General features: G+C 42.1%; 1 protein-coding gene across 2 annotated transcripts in view; it reads left to right on the forward strand.

Annotated features, from left to right (window-relative positions):
* PEX7 (peroxisomal biogenesis factor 7) overlaps positions 1-21,653 on the forward strand; it is a 345,856-nt gene that overhangs the window by 44,480 nt on the left and 279,723 nt on the right. For both annotated transcript variants that reach the window (XR_011031176.1, XM_068279492.1), the window contains exon 4: positions 17,315-17,392. Coding sequence is in view for 1 of the 2 variants with exons in the window: in XM_068279492.1 (XP_068135593.1) it covers positions 17,315-17,392 (78 nt within the window). In the remaining variant the exon portion in view is untranslated. The remainder of the gene's footprint in view (positions 1-17,314; positions 17,393-21,653) is intronic.

Raw genomic sequence — 21,653 nt, forward strand, 5'->3', positions numbered from 1 at the left:
CACTGTCTTTGCGTTGCACTTTTCAAGGGAACCTGAGGTGAGAATAATGTTGAGGCTGCCATATTTCTCTCCTTTTAAGCAATACCAGTTGCCTGGCTGCCGTGCTGGTCCTCTGCCTCTTATTCTTTCAACCATAGACCCTGAACAAGCATGCAACAGGTCAGGGGTTTCTGACAATATTGTCAGAACTGAGAAGATTAGCTGCATGATTGTTGCTGGTGTAATTCAGTTTATTACTGCAGCCGAATAGATCAGCAGGGCCGCAAGGCAACTAGTATTGTTTAAAAGGAAATAAACCCTCACCCCGGGTTCGCTTTAAATTACAGTTAGCTCCGCCCTTATCCGGTCATTGCCACGCCTATTTTTTGCAGGTTCTATCCACACCCATTTTTTGCCGCGGCCGTAGGGGCCCACAATTGCAATTTTGCACAGGGGCCCACTGCTGGCTGTGTCCGCCACCGGTTCAATTAGTTTCCAGAAGTCGGAGAAAGCAGAACAAAACCACATAATATGTGATAGGGTACCTCTCACTGTCTTACATCTCCAGCATCTGTCTTCCTTCTCTGTGAACATATTGTGAAGCTTAACAGGGGTATAATACCAATTAGTGAGCAGTTTGTAGTTAATCTCCTGGATCCTAGTTGCTTTGGAGGATTTGTGAGTGAATATACACATTCTATCTTTTTGTGCTGTAGTGAAGGTGGTCTCTAGTTCTGATTCCCATGTGCGGAAGAATGACAAATGAGGTTCTGCCAAGTTTGACATGATGGCATAGAGCCGAGAGAGAGTTTTCCTAATAGGATCTGTACCAAGACACAACTCCTCAAAGTCAGTATTACGTCTGAGCTGAGGTTGGTTGAATTCCGTGGTTCATTAGGAAGTGCCTATATTGGAAGTATTCCCACCATAGGATGTTTTCGTTCTCTTGTCTCCCTCTGAGTTCGTTTAGGTCAATCCATCTACCCTCTTGACACATGTCTTTAAAGCAGACCTTTCTCTTTCTACGTTCACTATTACCCAATAAGCCCCCTCCAGTGCCCCCTTTCCCAGGGTTATGTGAGAGTGGCAGCAGCGGGGAAGGCCCAGGGGAGAGCCCCAAGAGGGCATTTACCTTGTGAAATACAGAAAGGGTAATGTGGCAAAAAGGTGGTAGGCGCCAGGAAGGTTGTGGTTTTTCCAATGTCCACAGCAGGCCACAGTTTGGATAGTCTGTTAGGGAATCCTCCAAGCCCACCCACTGCTTGTACTCCTTGTGTCTGCACCAATCTATTGCTCTGGTTAATATTGCAGCATCATAGTAACGCCGGACACTCGGCAATGCAAGCCCCCCTCTCTGTTTAGTGTTGTATAATATATTTCTCTGAAGGCGGGGTGGTTTTCGTTTCCAGATGTACCCATTAAATGTAGTTTGCATTTGTTGTAGAAATGATATGGGGATCGCTACTGGAAGCGTTTGGAATAAGTATAGGAGTCTGGGCATGACGTTCATTTTAATGACCGCTATTCTCCCGAACCATGACAGCTGGGGCAGTTCCCACTTCTTTAGGTCTGATTTCAGTGTATGTAACATAGGGGGGAAGTTATATGAGTATATATCTTTAAGTGAGTTGGAGATATTAGTGCCTAGGTATTTGATGGCTTTGTCATTCCATTTGAATGGGAAGTTTCTTTTGATGTTGTCTACTTCTTCTATAGGGAGCCCTACATTAAGGGCCTCGCACTTGTCAAAATTTATTTTAAAAAAGGAAAGTTTTCCAAATTGAGCGAATTCAGAAAGGAGATTGGGAAGGGTTAGTCTAGGATGTGTCATGAAGAACAGCAAGTCATCAGCGTAGGCTGCGACTTTGTGGTCTGTGTCCTTGATACGTATCCCTGTAATATCACTATTTCCCCTGATCTTACATAAGAAAGGCTCCAGGGCTAGGGCAAATATTAGAGGAGATAAAGGGCAACCCTGCCGAGTACCATTTGTGATATGCAGGGGTTCCGAGAGTGTTCCGTTCACTTTGATCTTAGCAGTGGGAATAGTGTAGAGAGCATTAATACAAGCAAGCATTCTACTTCACAAATTGATCTGCTGCAACACTGCACGCATCCACGTCCAGCCCACTCGGCCGAAGGCCTTTTTAGCATCTGTGGATAATAACATACAAGGTTTATTTTCGGACCGAGCGAGCTGGATCAGGTCTATTGCTCTTATTGTGTTGTCTCTTTTTTCCCTCTGTGGGATGAACCCCACCTGATCCCAATGCACAAGATATCCCATATGTTCTGCCAGTCTGTTCGCCAACACTTTTGAAAATATTTTCAGGTCTGAGTTTAACAGCGAGATTGGGCGGTAACTGCCGCAAGCTGCAGGATCTTTTTGTGGTTTGGCTATTACTGTGATATGCGATTCTAGTGTCTGTTTGGGTAAAGTAATTGAATCCCCACCTCCTGCTAGCTCATTAAACATCCTACATAAGTAAGGAGTTAAAGTGCTTTTGAATTTTTTGTAGTACTCGGCAGGGAATCCATCAGGCCCTGGAGCCTTTCCCGGTTTAAGTCCCTTGATGACCTCCCCAATCTCCCCCTCTGTAAATGGCTCTTCCAACTCCTTTTTAATGTCCTCTGATAGTTTTGGCATGTTAGAGTTGTTAATATAATCCTGTTCAGCAGCGAGGCTGGGCTTTTTACAGGTACCCGTAGGCTCCTGGGTCAGGTTGTAGAGTTTATGATAAAATTCCCGAAATGTTTTGGCAATAGATTCATTCCTTATGTGTTTTGTGCCTGCCTGATCTATTATGTGGGGGACATATGTTTTCTGTTGTTGCTGTTTTAGTGCACGTGCAAGGAGTTTTCCAGACTTATTTCCGTGTAAGTAAAATATATGCTGACATCTGCGCGCCCCTTGTTTAGCACTATCCTGCAACAAAGTTTGTGCCTGGTCTCGCCTAGTGTTTTCTAGTTGTTAGTGTTGGGTAGGTGTTTATGCTTGAATTCCAGGTTGCGGATTTCTTCCAGTAATTTTTTAATTACTTCTCCTCTTTCCCTTTTTAGTTTTGTCCCTAGTCTAATTAGAATTCCCCTCATTACGCATTTATGTGTTTCCCACAATATGGTTGGCGACACATCTTCCACATCATTATGCAGGAAGTAATCTCTCATCTGTTTCTCTATGTCTTCTTTCACGACCTTGTCTTGTAGCGTGGAGATATTAAGTCTCCATGTAAGCGGCAGCTCTCTTTTAGCTCTGCAGTTTATCGTCATTTGTACCGGGGCGTGATCTGAGTACATGATTACACCAATGTCAGAGGTTATATATTCCGATAAGAGATTGTGTGACACCAAAATGTGGTCTATCCTGGAGTACACTTTGTGGGTTGCTGAGAAGAACGTGTAGTCCTTCGTTGTGGGATGTGTCGCCCTCCACACATCTATTAACTGTCTATTCTGTAGAGCTTTTTTGATTTTGTTTAGCTTCGCGTAGGCAATGCTAGTTTTTCCATGTGATGTGTCCAGGTTTGGGGTGAGGGCCACATTTAGGTCGCCACCCAGGATGATGCTCCCTGCAGCAAAAGTATCCAGTATTGACAGCGTATTTTGGATGAACTGTTCTTGTTCAGAGTTGGTGCGTAAAGGGACCCCAAGGTATATTTTCTATCTTTAATGAGACATTTAACAAACACGTATCTTCCCATAGGATCGACTTTTATGTCAATTTCTGTATAGGGAAGGGAGCTACTAATAAGTATTGCGGTTCCTTTTACTTTAGACTGGGAAGAGGTGCTGTAATATGAGATTGGATAACGTCTGTCTCTTAATTTGGGATGGTCTGACCCTTTAAAGTGGGTTTCCTGCACAAAGACTATTTGGGCTCTTTGACTCCACATATCTTTTAAAAGAATACGCCTCTTCTCAGGTACATTGAGGCCTTTAGCGTTGATGGTTACAATTTTCATGCTAGCCATAAGATATTTTTGAGATTTCTAATAACCAGAAAGAAACACCCTTGCGAGAATCATGTTTACCCCTGTCAGAACGAACCATAGATATGATAATATTAACCCCCAACATTAACCTGTCCTTCAACGGAAGGAAAACCTTAGAGTATGTGGCCAACGCCATTTTCTTGCCCTGTATGATCAGGACAATCCTATGAGGGAAAATGGATGCCATGCACTGCCACATGAAATGGCAGCCCCCTCTCTCCTCCACCATCGTACTATCAGTGCTTATAAACGATATTAATTAAGTTATCTTACCTACTAAGCCAAGTTCCGCATTGCGAAACACTTAGTGTTTGCAGTGATCCCTTACCACTAGCCGAATATCCTTTGCACTAAGTACAGTAAGTCTTAGGGACTTGTTTATCTCTTTGTTGAGCGTAAGTGGGGGGGGGGGGGGGGGGGGCCCAAGCGAGGGCCGAGGAAAGAGTGCAATCTCAGTGGTTAATTGTATATACTTCTTATCTGTTTACCAGGGAGTATGTGTAAATCTATCTGACATGCGGGGGGGGGGGGGGGGGGAGTCAGAGGGGGGAAGAGCCTATCTTTATTTTTGCTTCTGTGGGTATGCAAAACTCCCTCCTGAGGGGGTTAAATGCATCTATTTAGAATGCTTTAGGGGGCAGTATGTCATTATGTGAGGCCTACGAAAGGAAGGAGTGTCGTTATTAAGCCTCAGACAAGGATGGAGACAAGAACACTAGTGCCACGTCACAAATCCCTTATAGTGGGTCAGGACGTTATTCCCTAAGTTCCAAATATGCTTGTATATGTTTCTACCCCATTAACCACCCCATGTGCGATTGTACATGAAGCATCTCAATCATGCGCTGTATTTAGAGAAGGTTTAGGTGTGTATCCATTATGCCTTGATGAGGCAGTGTTCCGGGGCTAGTAAAAGTTATCAGATCTATTTATGTTCTTTCATAGGGAGCAGCACGAGATCGTGCATGAGTTGGGGTGTGTGCTTCTACCCTCCGTGTCTGCCTCCATCCCTGTCCCGGAGCACCGCACCCATAGGGTGCAAATGTAGGAACGATTACATTGTAATTAAGGGTGTAACTGTATATATATATATATATATATATATATATATATATATATATATATATATATATATATATATATATATATATATATTTATATTTATATTTATACATATATATATATATATATATATATATATATATATATATATATTTATACATATATATATATATATATGAGAAAAAGAGAGAACACCAGCCCAATATAGTGTAGTATGTACTGGTAAGGTATAATTGATAGAGTAATAATATTAATTTAATACTCACAAACCAGGGTTACCAAGTAGGCAACCACTGTCAAAGCAGGTGGGGAGATTGTCCTGACCCTACTCAGGATTAAAAAGTCGCTCTCTGTAGTTGAAGAAGGAAGGCTACAACCCTCCACCAAGGGTGGACTTGATGTAGATAATAGGATAACAGAGGTGCCAATAGGATAAAAAACACTAAAAGAACTTAAAAACCCATCTTGGTAATAGAGGAGGCAGTGGTGGACTCACCTCAGAGGCGCTCAGTGTTGATGATACTGGCAGATGCTGTTTACTCCTATCTGTTATTGCCTGATGAAGCGAGTTTGTATCCCGTGAAACGCGTTGCACTTTATTTGGAGTATCCAATAAAATTGTTTTGACTGAAAATCCACAGTCGTGTGTTCTGCTTGGAGGAGGTGAGTCCACCACTGCCTCCTCTATTATCAAGATGGGTTTTTAACTTCTTTTAGTGTTTTTTATCCTATTATCTACATATATATATATATATATATATATATATATATATATATATATACATATATATATATATATATATATATATATATATATATATATATGGAGTAGTATGCTCCCAAGTCTATCTTATCCTAGCCATCACTTCGCGCATATGCCGTGAGAATAGACTCCAGCAGCTCAGAGCTCGTGTGATGCATGGCAGCACTACTCGTTTAGGTTTAATCTGCGTCTGCATATGATCATCTATTAAGCTTGACATATAGCTGGTGTCTTTCCTACATAAGCAACAGTTTCACACAGTATGGCTAGCTAAATAAGCAATACAGCAGTAATAACAGGTGCCTTCAGTTACAGCGACACGTATTCCCGCCTCCTCCCTAGCTACCCCCCCCCCCCCCCCCCCCGGCATATTCTCAGTTTTATTCTTGCCACCAGTACACAATTGTATATAGAGCCCCCGGATAAACATTGAGTCTGCAGAAGGGGTAGTCTTGAAGCAAACCTGTCAGGAGCATAACTCAGTATCAATTTTTGCCAATAGAATCCAAACCGGACCTGCTCCTATGATTGCTCCCATCTCTGCGGGCTCGCAGAATGCATTAAAGAGTTTAGTGATTTGTAGCTCCTTTCCCCCCAGGATTCTCCACCCAAATGCCGTTGCAGTGAAAACAGATAGATATTTCCCAGAACGTCATTGGACAGCACCCCTGGATGAGACTTGTCTCCCTCCCAATCGTGGACAGGAACTGCAAAAGAAAGATTTGCATAACAAATAGGCAGCCATATATAAGCTACTAGCTTACCCTCAGTACTTCAGTTCAGTTTCCTGTCCCGGACGGAATGCAGAGGAGAAGTCTCCAGAGTGCTATCCTTGACAGGTGTTCAGGGGCAACGTCTTTCAGGGCTCCAGTTAGGCTGATTCAGGTGACAGTGGGAGCCCTGCAGCGTGGAGGAGGCTTCTCCGTGCAAGGCAGCGGAGATATAGCGCAGGCGCGCTTGGGAGACAAGGTACTTCCGGGTCTACCCGGAAGTCGTCACGCGCAGCGTCCAGTGTGACTCAGATCAGGCGGCAGGCGGCCGCGGCGGATCAGCATCAGCTGATCCGCTAAGGTAACGGTTTACATGCGGCAGGTGCCTCAGAAGGGGGATAATTATGCTAATACGCTTAAGCAATTAAGCGGCAGGTGCCGCGACTGGCTAACCTTTGAAAGGCTTATGCAAATGAGAAACATGCTAATGAACTGAGTATTCAGGTGGCTGTTTGCATTTCTTTGTGTCATGTGATGATTATTTAAATCTGTTTCCTGACTCACTCTGGTTGTCTAAAGTGAGCATGGAGGACGCTTCTGGGTCAGCTCCTGCGCAGTCTGCCAGGCCAGCCCAAGATACCTCTCTGGCAAGTACTTATGTACAAATTGTACAGTGTGTATATATGTGTATTTTAATATATACTAGAGAGGGTCCTAATGGTTGGCTTGTTATTATGTTTTTTAGCCAGAAAAACATGAAAAGCCTGGAAAACAGGACAAATCTGACAAATCTTCCACGCAGTCTAGTGGATCTAGTAAATCTGTGAAGAAATGTGCCATTTGCTCCTCTCGCTTGTCATCCTCTACCTCAAAAAAGCTGTGCCAGGATTGTACAAACAAACTGGTTAAGGATGAATCACCAGTAATCTTTAAGGATCTGATGGGATGGATGCGGTCAGAAATGTCTTCAGCCATCAAGGAAATTAAAGATTCTGCCATTTCTTCTCAGACTGTAGTTCCCAGCCCTGCTGAAATGCCTGGTCCTAGCAATGAGGTTCCTGTTAACCTTAATGTCAGTGGTTTATCTCCAATTCCTTTATCTCGTACTCCTGTGCAGGCTAGGAGAAGCAGAGATAGTGAGGTAGAAGGTTCTCAATTTTCTGAGGGAGAAATTTCTGCATTAGATGAAATATCTGAGGGGGAGGAAATGGATAAGACTGAAAAACCACAAAAGTTTGCTTTTTCTACAGAATTAATGAAGGATTTTTTGACATCCATGCATGAAACAATGGGTATTAAATCAGAGCACAAACCCTTGTCACCCCTTGACCAAATGTATGAGGGTTTGGCGGACCCCCAATCCAGGTTCATCCCGGTCCATTCTACTCTTAAAACTTTGATCAAGAAAGAGTGGCAAAATCCTGAGAAAAGGGCCTTTTGGCCAAAATCTTTATCTAAGCGTTATCCTTTTTCTCCTGATGACCAGGCTTATTTGGGCCCTCCGCCAAAACTAGATCCGTCCTTTTCCAGGGTTTCAAGAAAATCAGACCTTATGTTTGAGGATTTCGGAAACCTTAAAGACCCAATAGACAAGAAAATGGATAATGTTTTACGTAGGGCTTGGGAGTCTGCTTCATTAACTTTTAAGCCGGCAGTAGCATCGACAGCAGTGAGTCGATCTCTGAAGACTTGGTTGGCAGAATTACAGTATAAAATAGCAAATGGGGTATCTAGGGAAGAAATCCTTAATGACTTTCCTAAAATCACTAATGCCTCAGATTTTATGGTTGATGCAGCAGACGATACGGTTAAATTAACAGCCCGTACCACCGCACTAGTGAACTCAGCTAGAAGGGGAGTATGGGTTAAGACATGGAATGGGGATAACTCATCCAGATCTAAGCTTTGTGGTATCCCCTGTGAAGGAGACCTTCTGTTTGGGTCTAAGCTGGACGATACACTAGATCGTACAGCAGATAATAAGAAAAATTTCCCAAGGAAGCGCCCCTTTCAGAATAAACGGCCATTTCGGGCCCCCGCTAAAAATGAAACGGATAGTAAATCCTCCAGGGGTAGAAGATGGGCTTCTTACAGGCAACAAGGACCCCGCAATACCGCTACTAATACTAAAAAGACAAACAAACAATGACGCCATCATTCCGGTGGGGGGGAGAATCACCAACTTTTACGAAATATGGCAACAACTATTCACCAATCAATGGTTACTAAACATAATATTAGAAGGTTACAGAATAGAGTTCGAACATCTCCCCCCTCAAAACTTTGTCTTAACTCCTTGTCCAAATGACCCAGCCTTATTAGTAGCCCTCCAGTCAGAAGTAAAGTCTCTTCTTCAGAAAGGAGTAATTCGACAGGTTCCAGCATGTCAAAGAGAACAGGGATTCTACTCCCCAATCTTCCTGGTAAAAAAGCCTCAAGGAGCCTATCGATTGATTCTAAACCTAAAGAAATTGAATCTAAAAGTCAAATACAGGAAATTCAGGATGGACAATATTCGATCTGTAGTTCATCTTTTACAGAAGGACGATTTTTTGGCATCCCTAGACCTGAAGGATGCGTATCTACATCTACCAATCCATTTATCCTGCCAACAATACCTGAGGTTTGCCGTGTGGATGGAAGGAGAGGTAAGACATTTTCAATTTAATGCCTTGCCTTTCGGACTATCGTCTGCCCCATGGCTATTTACTAAGGTTATGTCTGAAGTATTAGCTCTTCTCAGGTTAAGACACGTTAATATTGTCGGTTACCTTGATGATTTTTTATTATGGGGTTCTTCTGAACAATCCGTTAATGATCAGCTTTTTATAACTCTGGGTGTCCTCCAGGAGTTAGGTTGGTTAATTAATTGGGAAAAGTCTGCTCTGATTCCTTCCCAGTGTCTAGAATTTTTGGGTTTCAATATTTCTACCAGAGAAGAGAAACTGTTGTTACCTGATAGGAAGATCATTGCTATTTTTAATAGTATTTTCTCATTTCAGAAATTAAGAAGCATATCGCTAAGAAAAGCCATGGCTCTTCTAGGACTTCTAACCTCTGCCTTTCCGGCGATCCAGTGGGGACAATTCCATGCGAGATTTCTACAAATATGGATTTTGAAATCTTGGAACAGGTCTCTGGTGACTCTAGACAAGAAGATCATCATTCCACAAAGTGTAAAGACTTCCCTTATCTGGTGGCAACGTCTGGATCATCTATCTCCAGGTCATCTGTGGAATTATCCACAACAGAATACAATCACAACCGATGCCAGTTTGTGGGGTTGGGGAGCCCACTTCAATTCTCTGCCGGCTCAGGGATCATGGAATATGACAATAAGGTCACAGTCATCGAACAACAGAGAGTTGCAAGCAGTATGGCAAGCCTTACTACATTTCGGCCCCCTAATAGAGAATTCTCATGTCAGAATAAGAACAGACAACAGGAGCGTTGTAGCTTTCCTGAACAGGCAAGGGGGCACGAGGAGTCAATCCTTATGGGAAAAGACGGCAAAGATCCTATTCTGGTCGGAGAGAAATCTTTTATCATTAACTGCGATACATTTAAAGGGAACCTCAAACCACTTGGCGGACTACCTCAGCAGGAGGAAATTAGACTCGAACGAGTGGTCACTAGATCTGGAAGTTTTTCAGCAGGTGACGTTACAATGGGGTTGCCCAGAAGTAGACCTGTTTGCAAGGAGAGCGAATGCGAAATGTCAGCAATTTTGTGCCCTGTTTCCAGAGGACCTACCTTGGAAAGTAGACGCCTTCTCGATCAATTGGGGAGAGTTACTGATGTATGCTTTTCCTCCAATTCCATTGCTACCACGAGTAATAAAAAAGATTATTCAGGACAAGGCTCGAGTAATCCTGATAGCTCCTCTATGGCCAAAAAGACCATGGTTCACGTCACTAAGAACACTAGCGGTTACAGATCCGATAGTCTTTCCTCCCATACCTCACTTGCTGTCCCAGGGTCCAGTGTGGCATCCGAGTTTAAACAGCCTTCACCTTTCAGCCTGGAAGCTGAATGGGGCATCCTGAAGTCCAAGGGCTTTTCAGACGAACTATCAGAAACTTTGATACAGAGTAGGAAGAAGGTGACTCGAGTAATATACCAAAAGGCCTGGAGAGTGTTTAACGAATGGTGCTCGGAAAGATCTTGTGACAATACATCACTTAAATCCGTATTAGAATTTCTTCAGTGTGGATACAAGAAGAGGCTTAGTATAAGCACTCTGAAGGTACAGGTATCTGCTCTAAGCGTATTTCTAGAAAGACGGCTGGCAGAAGAAAATCTAATTTTAAGATTCTTCCAAGCTTTAAAGAGACTGAAACCAGCAATCAGGTCCAGAATACCCTCATGGGATTTAAATACTGTCTTACAGGGGTTATGTGAAGCCCCTTTTGAACCATTATCACAAATTTCGGATAAATTTCTTACTCTAAAAACCATTTTCCTGCTAGCCATTACTTCAGCTAGAAGAATAGGTGAATTGCAGGCATTGTCTATTAAAGAGCCCTACTGCATCATTTCTGAAGATAGAATTACGTTACGCACGGATGCAGCGTTTCTACCAAAGGTTGTTTCCTCATTTCACAGGAATCAAGAAATCTTCCTTCCTTCCTTTTGTGAGAATCCTAACAATGACAAGGAAAAGAGACTTCATTGCCTGGATGTAAGGAGGTGTCTTATACAATATATGGAGAGAACAGGTCCATGGAGAAAAACTGACGCAATGTTCATTCTATTTGCTGGGAAACAAAGAGGCAACAAGGCGTCCAAAACGACTCTAGCACGATGGATCAGACAGGCTATTACATTGGCATATCAAGCTCAAGGGAAGCAGTTAGGGTCTTCAATTAGAGCTCATTCTACAAGAGGAATATCGACTTCCTGGGCAGAGAGGTCAGGGGCATCAATAGAACAGATATGCAGAGCTGCTACCTGGTCAAGTCACAATACCTTTATGAGGCATTATCGCCTAAACATCTCAGCCGCAGCAGATTTATCTTTTGGAAGAAAAGTACTGCAGGCAGTGGTCCCGCCCTAGATCTCATATCTGGTACATCGTCTCATCCAGGGGTGCTGTCCAATGACGTTCTGGGAAAGACAACTTTACTTACGGTAACGTCTTTTCCAGTAGTCAGAAGGACAGCACCCCTGCAACCCGCCCTATTTTTGGGTGGAATAATAATTATGTAAGTAGGCATTTATACCGGTCCGTGTCATCTTTTGTATTAACTGAAGTACTGAGGGTAAGCTAGTAGCTTATATATGGCTGCCTATTTGTTATGCAAATCTTTCTTTTGCAGTTCCTGTCCACGATTGGGAGGGAGACAAGTCTCATCCAGGGGTGCTGTCCTTCTGACTACTGGAAAAGACGTTACCGTAAGTAAAGTTGTCTTTCCCCCGGTTGCTGTGTAGTCACCCCGTCGGTAATGTACTTATGATCCAGAGCTCTCTTCTCCCGGTTGTGTCTCCCCCCTCCCCTCCACGATCATATCAACAAATTAGTGAAGTGAAAGTCTCCATTGTACTTATCTGAAAAGTGCAGAATCGGCTGTGAAGTAATAGGTATTTGAAGGATCGCATTTGAAGCGGTTCTGTGTTATTCTTGTTGCTCCTGCTGTATTTGTCCTCTGCCCCGTCTTTGTTTCCTCGTGCGTTGTGGTAGGCCCAGGAATATCTTCTCCGGCTGCCATTCAGATAAATCAACTTGGCGTATTTCCAAAGCCTGGTAGAGATCAGGCAAGTCTGCTGGGGTTCGTAGCGTAAAGGACTTGTCCCCTTTCAAGATGTGCAGCTGGAATGGGAATCCCCATTTGTATGAGGCTCCCGATTCTTGTAGGATTTTAAGTAACGGCTGGAGAGCCCTTCTTTGTGCAAGTGTTGATGGCGCCAAATCTTGGAAAAGAAGTAGTTGGTGCCCTTCATATTCAATGCCCTCTGCCTTCCTCGCTGCTTGCATTATTGCCTCTTTAACAGTGAAAAGACGTAGGCGACATATCACATCTCGTGAAGGTTCATTCGCTAGAGGCTGTGGTCTCAGAGCTCTGTGCACTCTGTCGACAGAGTCCTGTGGCTGCTTGAGGAGGTCATTAAATATGGCGGTCAGTGTGGGTATCAGTTGTGTAGCTGCTACATCCTCTGGGAGGCCCCTGACCCTGATATTATTACGGCGGCTTCTATTTTGGATATCTTCCATACCTGCCCGGAGAGCTGCGTTGGTGACTTTCTGCTGATCTTGCTGCGCTGTCAGGGCTTTTATTTCGGCTTTCATCTCTGCCGTCTCCGCCTCCAAGGCGGATAACCGACCTCCATGCTCCAGAACGTCTTCTTGTATGCTCTGGAGTTCCGCACGGGTAGCGGAGGTAATGCGATTAGCGAGGTCATCTAAATCGCTCTTGGTGGGGAGACTATGCAGAAAGTCTCTAATCTCCCCCAGTGCCTTAGCTGTAGCAGCCGGTATGGGTTCTCCTGTCCCTGTCGGTTTCTGTGTTGGGCTGGAAGAAGAAGGCGAGGCCGCGGCCATTTTCGTTGGGGTTTGCGTGGCCTCGTTTCTCCGAAGGTACTGGGGACACCTTAGACTGCATGGAGGAGTTTCGTTTAGGCTGCGGTTGTTTGCCAGATGATCTCTTAGACTTCCCGGGCATAATCAAAAGTAGGTAGATTGCGGGAAAAACAGCTATTTCAGCCTCGGTTGGTGGATGAGAGAGGGAGCTCCAGTAATTTGCTTCCTCATGCGGCCATTGCTAGCTCCGCCCCAAAGTTTTGTTTTTTAATGTTAGCATTTGAATTCAATTATGTTAATTTGTTTTGTGGTTTTCAGAATGAATGGAAAGCAAGTTTATCAGACCCATAGACGTTCCAAGGATGAAATATATTTTTTTTTTTCAACAGCTGGCAAGGCCAAATCCTTTGCAGAATACTTCCACTGTCTAGAAAGCTTGGTTGTTTTCTTTGTTAATAGTGTTTTCCTTGATTACCCTTGTAGAATAAGTCTTAAAGTTTTATGCAGTCATTTGTAAATGTCCTCCTCAGACTTGAATAGAGACATGTTGCCATTCTGTCCACACTGCAGATAACAGCACATCCTTTTTACTTCTGGGCGAAAGTGTTTTCTTTTTATGCCACTTCTTCTGTGGTAATCCTTTTCTGCAGTAAGCAGGCATGAATTTTAATAGCCAATGCAATTAGGAGAAGCAGCTTACAAAATGTTTCTCTAGATCAGCATTAGGTGCTCCTGTTAATTCGTCTTTTTGTTGCAATTTTTTGTTTTTAATTTATGTCGTTTACCTGAACCCAGGGACACTTATTTAAGCAAAAGCTATGGATGTATTTTGCTCTCAAACAAGATTCCACACGCCTCTTGTTTGCATATCTTCTGAAGATAATGTTTTTTATTGCTATCAGCTTCTATAGTGAAGGGACTTGAATGTCCACAATGCTACTTATTGTCTTAAGTTTGTATAAACACCAGAAGAGGCCTTGTGAATGGTCGGCCAGGGAACCGTTTTTTTTCTCAGTAATATACTGTATACTTTTCACTTTTGTATGGTCCTTTCAACATTGAAGATTCTGCTATTATTCTAATATATGCAGGTTAAGTTTTTATTAAGCATATAGAGTTAAGATGTACCTGTTTATATTGCGACTGTATTACAACATTAATGTCGATGTTTGATCTGTATTGTTGATAAAGATAAAACAATAAAATCCTTTTGTTGGAAAAAGTTTGTATAAACGCTCCCCCACAGAGCTCTCCTGAGTGAAAATGTGCGTACACATACACAAAATGTGGTTGCCCACAGTGTTAAGGAATCGATTCCTCAGTTGGCAGTTTGAGGCGGAGTGTCATGTTCAGAGGCTATAGACTTGCAATGGGTTCTGTTACTATCGAGGGGGCAGAATGGTTGACAGCTGGTCACGTAATGTATTGGCTTCCAGCGGGCAAGTTGAGGAAGGGGGCAGTGCATTCAGTCAAGCACTCTTGATTTATTGGCAACGCCTCAGGTTGGTTGTACCCACACTAGATTCTCTGCACAGATGGTTTCCAACTGACTGACTTGGCCAAGAACATTAACCTCAATAACCCATACAGACATCTTAAGTCGTGCAACTTAGGTCACCCTAAGCGATCATTCAATATCTTCTCTTGATAGAGTTTAACACACCAGGCATTCACTAGCTAAAGCACCTAGTGTTCACTCCAAAATTATTACCAAAAATGATCTATTAAGATCCTTCTAAAAGAAAAATGTATTCTGTGAAAATGTTCACATATTTATAAATGTATGACACATAGCTATATTGTTGCCAACACTGCTCTCAGAAGTGATCCCATAGTGCTGTGAGATCCAATCACAATGATCATAGTACATAGGACACTGCATCTGTGAGAGGAGAGGTCAGAAGCAGACACTGTGTTCCAGCCTGTGTTTCTTACTTACAGTGGGTTGCAAAAGTATTCGGCCCCCTTGAAGTTTTCCACTATTTATCACATTACTGCCACAAACATGCATCAATTTTATTGGAATTCCACATGAAAGACCAATACAAAGTGGTGTACATGTGAGAAGTGGATCAAAAATCATACATGATTCCAAACATTTTTTACAAATAAATAACTGCAAAGTGGGGTGTGCGTAATTATTCGGCCCCCTGGGGCAATACTTTGTAGAACCACCTTTTGCTGCAATTACAGCTGCCAGTCTTTTAGGGTATGTCTCTACCAGCTTTGCACATCTAGAGGGCTGAAATCCTTGCCCATTCTTCTTTGCAAAACAGCTCCAGCTCAGTCAGATTAGGTGGACAGCGTTTGTGAACAGCAGTTTTCAGATCTTGCCACAGATTCTCGATTGGATTTAGATCTGGACTTTGACTGGGCCATTCTAACACATAGATATGTTTTGTTTTAAACCATTCCATTGTTGCCCAGGCTTTAGGTTTAGGGTTGTTGTCCTGCTGGAAGGTGAACCTCCGCCCCAGTCTCAAGTCTTTTGCAGTCTCCAAGAGGTTTTCTTCCAAGTTTGCCCTTCATCCATCTTCCCATCAACTCTCACCTGCTTCCCTGTCCATGCTGAAGAGATGCACCCACCGAGCATGATACTGCCACCACCATATTTGACAGTGGGGATGGTGTGTTCAGAGTGATGTGCAGTGTTAGTTTTCTGCCACACATAGCGTTTTGCATTTTGGCCAAAAAGTTCCATTTTGGTCTCATCTGACCAGAGCACCTTCTTCCACATGGTTGCTGTGTCCACCCACATGGCTTGTGGCAAACTGCAAACGGGACTTCTTATGCTTTCTGTTAACAATGCCTTTCTTCTTGCCACTCTTCCACAAAGGCCAACTTTGTACAGTGCATGACTAATAGTTGTCCTATGGACAGAGTCTCCCACCTGAGCTGTAGATCTCTGCAGCTCACCCAGAGTCACCAGGGGCCTCTTGACTGCATTTCTGATCAGCGCTCTCCTTGTTCGGCCTGTGAGTTTAGGTGGATGGCCTTGTCTTGGTAGGTTTACAGTTGTGCCATACCCCTTCCATTTCTGAATGATCGCTTGAACAGTGCTCCGTGGGATGTTCAAGGCTTTGGAAATCTTTTTGTAGCCTAAGCCTGCTTTAAATTTCTCAATAACTTGATCCCTGACCTGTCTTGGACCTGTCTTGTGTGTTCTTTGGACTTCACGGTGTTGTTGCTCCCAATATTCTCTTAGACAACCTCTGAGGCCCTCACAGAGCAGCTGTATTTGTACTGACATTAGATTACACACAGGTGCACTCTATTTAGTCATTAGCACTCATCAGGCAATGTCTATAGGCAACTGACTGCACTCAGATCAAAGGGGGCCGAATAATTATGCACACACCACTTTGCGGTTATTTATGTGTAAAAAATGTTTGGAATCATGTATGATTTTCGTTCCATTTCTCATGTGTACACCACTTTGTAAATGTGAAACAACAATCCAAAGTTATTCCACTGCGCTCAGCGAGGTAGTGACTCCAAAAGTACTCGTCAAGCCACCAATGAGTGCTGCTCCTTGTTTACTTTGGGATTATGGTAAACAGTGCTGGTAGAAACAGAGAGAAGAAAAGAAAAGGAGCGCTCTCTGGTGCATTAACTTTTTTAATTTAGCTTCTTGCACAAGGATAAAGAATAAAACTCACAATGTTCAACATGAATTAAAAGCTCATCACAATGTATCATATCACCGTGTCCAAGATGTTATGTCGCCAATCTGGTTGCTTCCACACTATGGCCAGTAGTAATGGTGATCCTATGGATCCGAGCATGCCAGCGGGATTTGGTTCACAGGGATATGTGGCAGCTGCCCTGCGCCTAGGACGTCATGACGCGTTTCGGCATTCCACGCCTTCGTCAGATCTGACAATTTATTGTAATTAAAACACACATACAGTATTTGGTACTGTAGTAATATAAACAAATAGATCAATTTGTTAAAGAGAACCATGATCTTTATTTTGTAGTCAAAATCTGAAAAAAATATGTTTTTCCTCTTATTTCTGTCAAAAATTAAAACATATTGGTTTATAAATAGCACTGAAAAAAAGCCATATATGACCAAAATAGTATAGATTTGCTAGGATGACTACAAACTAAGGTACATAGCACATCCACAAAAGCTTAAAATTGTTCTTGGTGTTTAGAGATTTTTAGTGTTTATTGGCTGCTATAGGAATTGATTAAGAGTGAAATAAATGGTGCATGGTGATCCTGTTGTAAATTTGTATAGTTTATCTTGCTTTAAACAAGTCATTCTTGTATTGTCATTTTACAGGTTTATAGTGTGGACTGGAGTCAGACAAGAGGAGAGCATCTCTTGGTGTCAGGATCGTGGGATCACACTGCCAAACTGGTAAGTGGGCATTTTTATTCTTTCAGAAATACTAAACCAGCAATGAATTAAAAAAAAAAGTATTCACTTAAGGCGTAAAGCAAACCTGTACTGGCTCAATGGAAAACAGTTACATAGTAGCCTAGATAGAGGGAAGCCTCTGGATAGTCCAGAAGCTTACTGTGTCCTCATGCACACCACCCCTGCTTGTCAGGACCCCATGATAGTTTGCAGCTGCGCTCCCTTTGTTCAATAAATGCAGCCGTACGATGTCTGTGCGTGTATGGCCGCGCCTACGCAGTACAGGCACGGCTGTACTCATGTAAGCGCAGTACAGCTGTGGTTGTTCACAAGGGGGAGCGTGGCAATAAGAACATTTCCAGCAAGCTCTTGTCAGATAGGTTCAAAGGGTCTAAGTGTGGCAACAGCATGGGCAAGCAGGACATGGGAAGTCAGAGGCTATCCAGAAGCTTCCCTCTTTTCAGGTAAGTTCAAAGGGTCTACGTGTGGCAACAGCAGGGTCAGGCAGGACATGGGAAGCCAGAGGCTATCCAGTGACTTTCCTCTTTTCAGGTAAGTATCTACGTTTTTCCATTGGCTAGTACAGGCTGACTTTTTAAGGTCCCTGCTTGGGAATTTACTCACATGATTTGCTGAACTTTAGTACTTCAGTAGGTTTCACTGTGTTCCCTTATTTCCACATCACTCTTTTCTCCAGTAACTGTTTTCCATCTCCTTAAAGCGGTATTGTCACCATAAAAATCAAATTTCAACAGCAACTGGTCTGAGTGTATTAAGTGATAAAGATGCTAATCTAAGTGATGCTAAGTGATAAAGATGTTAATCTAGCAGCAAAACTTTTTCTGCTGTTATGGTTTGTAGTTATCACATACTTTAGGAGCGCTGGCCCTAGTGCCAAACAGTGCCAAAGAGTTGAATGCTGGGAGTTCTTTTTATCTATAATCTATTCCTCCTCTTCCATTTATTTCCCTGCCTAGGTCCTTATCAGAAACACCTTGTGATTACTTGTGTTTACAATCAAGGCTGAGGTGACTCAGTGATTGGATGTGTAAATAAAAAAGACAGTGGAGTTGTTAGTATACACCTCAGTGGGAGTGTCTGAAGACTCTGGGAGGAGGGCAGCTAATGAATACACAATGAGCAAGAGAAGGGAGGGGTAAAGACAAGAGTCAGGGAGGATATGATGTCAGCATTAGCTTGGCAAGGTGGCCACTGCCTAGAATAGGATTTTCTGCTTTTCCTTTATAAAATTCACAGGAATCATTACGTGGATAGCACAATACATCTGTTATGTAAGTAGAAGTAGTATTTATCTACTTATATATGTGTTTTTTATTTCTAGGTTAGCATGGGTGTCGCTTGTTCTTTAAACAATTCCAGTGTGCACCATTACTCCTCTCTCTAGCACTGATCAGTATCTCCTACTTAGAGGTCCAGAACGGGATGTTCTGTTTTTTTTATTTGATAGGTAGAGCCGTTTGGCCAGGTAATATTTAGCAAGTAGTATTTCTCTTTTTTAATTGTACTTAAGGTAGGATTTGCATTAAGATTTATAGTTGCACAGTAATCTGAGAAAAATGCTACGTGATGTAGATTGATTATCTTAATAGGAATAGGGTAACCCAGAAGCATTCTATATCCTTTCAATTCACTATAGGCTGTGCTACAGCCATGATAGCAAAGTTTTTATTGCTGAAAATCCTGTTTCATGCTTGGTTACCATTAGGGCATAACTTGTAATGCAGACCAAACATATTAATCCAATTAACTTTTTGATGTACTGTATATGCACATACATTTTTCATGGGAAATAAAGTTGGATTCAAATTTTAATTTCTTAATTTGTTTTATTTCTCATGTCCTGTGCTATAAATGACCTGTGCTATTCATGCTGCACAGCATCGTAAATTTTCCATAGTATTCTCTGAATCCGTTCTTGCACTGAGTGGACTGGGCATTCTCTGTCACCTGAAGTCATGAATTGAACAGCAAAATCCTTTTGCTCTGTAGATTAGCACACTGGATTTTTAGTCAGCAGACAGTATTTATCCCTCAATTCTTGTTTTTGTGTTTATGTCAGCTTTTGTGACTTAAAGTGGACATGAACTCATGCACAGGACAGAAGAGAAACAGAGAGAAATGCACCCTGTATGTATTTAGAGAGTTTTTAGTTTGTCTAATTCCCCTTCAACTGTGAATAATTACAAGTGTAAGGGCACCAGGAAAAAAGGGCCCGCCTGGATAACAAATTGGTGCCAGTGGATAACGAAATCTCAATAACCGTAAACATTGTTAACAAAATTGGTTAACGATAAATACGATAACATAGACGGGAGATGAAATCGAAAAGATATAAATTTTAAAAATCGTTACCTAATTCAACAATACATCTTAAACTAACCCTACTCTTACACAGAACCCTCCCCTGGTGGTGCCTAAATCTAACCCCTGGTGGTGCCTAAATCTAACCCCCGATTGGTGCCTAACCCTAACCAACCCACTGGTGGTGCCTAACCCTAACCACCCCCCGGGTGTTGCCTAACCCTAACCGCTCCCCCCGGGTGGTGCCTAACCCTAGCCACTCCCCCTGCACAAACACCCTTACACACATAGAAACGGTAATATATTTGATAACATAAAATCTGTACATACAAAGAAAATATGACAAAAACTATAACATTACAAGCTTCTAAAACCATAACATATTTCAAAAACATTAATGTTCTAATGTTGTTAACGATATTTATGGGTTTCCCTTTTTTTGGCTATATGGGTGTTATATTAACGATAAATGCATTAGAATCTATGGTTGCGCCTTTATTGTCCACTAGTCGCCTGCACCGCTTTCCTGCTTCCATTTCTTTTTACACAACATTTCAACAATATAAAAAATATTAATTTGCATTATCTACGTAGGAGAAACAGCTCAAAAATTCAAAGTGAGATTATCTACTCATTTACATGTAATCCGTGAACGCCTAATGGACCGACCGGTTGCCTGTCACTTCGCCTTATTTAACCAATTAAGCCTGAAAGGTTGTTTATTTTTTGCATCTGAGCAACTTTCACCTCCCATTAATTTGCCAATAACTTTATCACTACTCATCACAATGAATTGGTCTATATCTTGTTTTTTTCCGCCACCAATTAGGCTTTCTTTGGGTGATACATTTTGCTAAGAATTATTTTATTCTAAATCCATTTTAACAGGAATATTACAAAAGAAATGGGAATTTCAAAGTTTTTGGCCATTATAGTTTGAAATGAATACATGCTACTGTAATTAAAACCCATGTATTTTATTTGCCCATTTGTCCCGCTTATTACACCATTTAACCACTTCGCCGCCAGGGTACAGTATATCTACGCTCCTTTGGACTTCACTTCCCCGCCCGGAGCGTAGATATACGCACCCGCTGCCGCCGCTGTCCGCGCTCCCGCTCGCACTCCCGCGATCGTGCACGCCGCTGCCTGCTCGCCCGGAGAGCAATGAACGGGAAAATCCATTCCCGTTCGTTGATCTCTGCCCCCGCAATGATCGGCATGCTTTTACGAGAAGCAGCCGTTCATTGCGAAAAAACTCAGTTTCCCAGCCTCCCTTCCTGCAAGCGTCCTTCCGACGCTTGCAGGACGCCTAAAAAAAAATGTGGCCATCTTGTGGCCAAAATTAATACTACACCCAAACATTTTTTTCACATACAAATACATTATTTTTACTATTAATTTTAACTAATTAACTCCCACACTCCCCAATTGTTATCAATATTTTTTTTTTGAAATATTAAAATAAATAAAAAAAAATTACAATAAAAAAAAAACCTGAAATAGTTACCTTAGGGATTGAAATCTTTAAATATTTATATCAAGAGGGTATAACACTGTTACTTTATAAATTATGGGCTTGTAATTAGGGATAGATGCAAAACTGAACAAAATATTGGCGCCAAACATTGTGATAGGGACATAATTTATACGGTGTAATAACTGGGACAAATGGGCATATAAGTTACATGGATTTTAATTATAGTAGCATGCATTATTTAAAAACTATAATCGCGGAAAACTGAAAAATAATGTTTTTTCTTCCAAATGTTTTCCTATTTTCCCATTAAAACACATTTAGAATAAAATAATTCTTGGCATAATGTCCCACCTAAAGAAAGCCTAATTGGTGGTGAAAAAAACAAGATATAGTTCATTTCATTGTGATAAGTAATGATAAAGTTATAGGCGAATGAATGGATGGAGCGCTGAAAGGAGA

Source organism: Hyperolius riggenbachi, chromosome 4 (assembly GCF_040937935.1).
Source record: "Hyperolius riggenbachi isolate aHypRig1 chromosome 4, aHypRig1.pri, whole genome shotgun sequence".
Taxonomy (NCBI): domain Eukaryota; kingdom Metazoa; phylum Chordata; class Amphibia; order Anura; family Hyperoliidae; genus Hyperolius; species Hyperolius riggenbachi.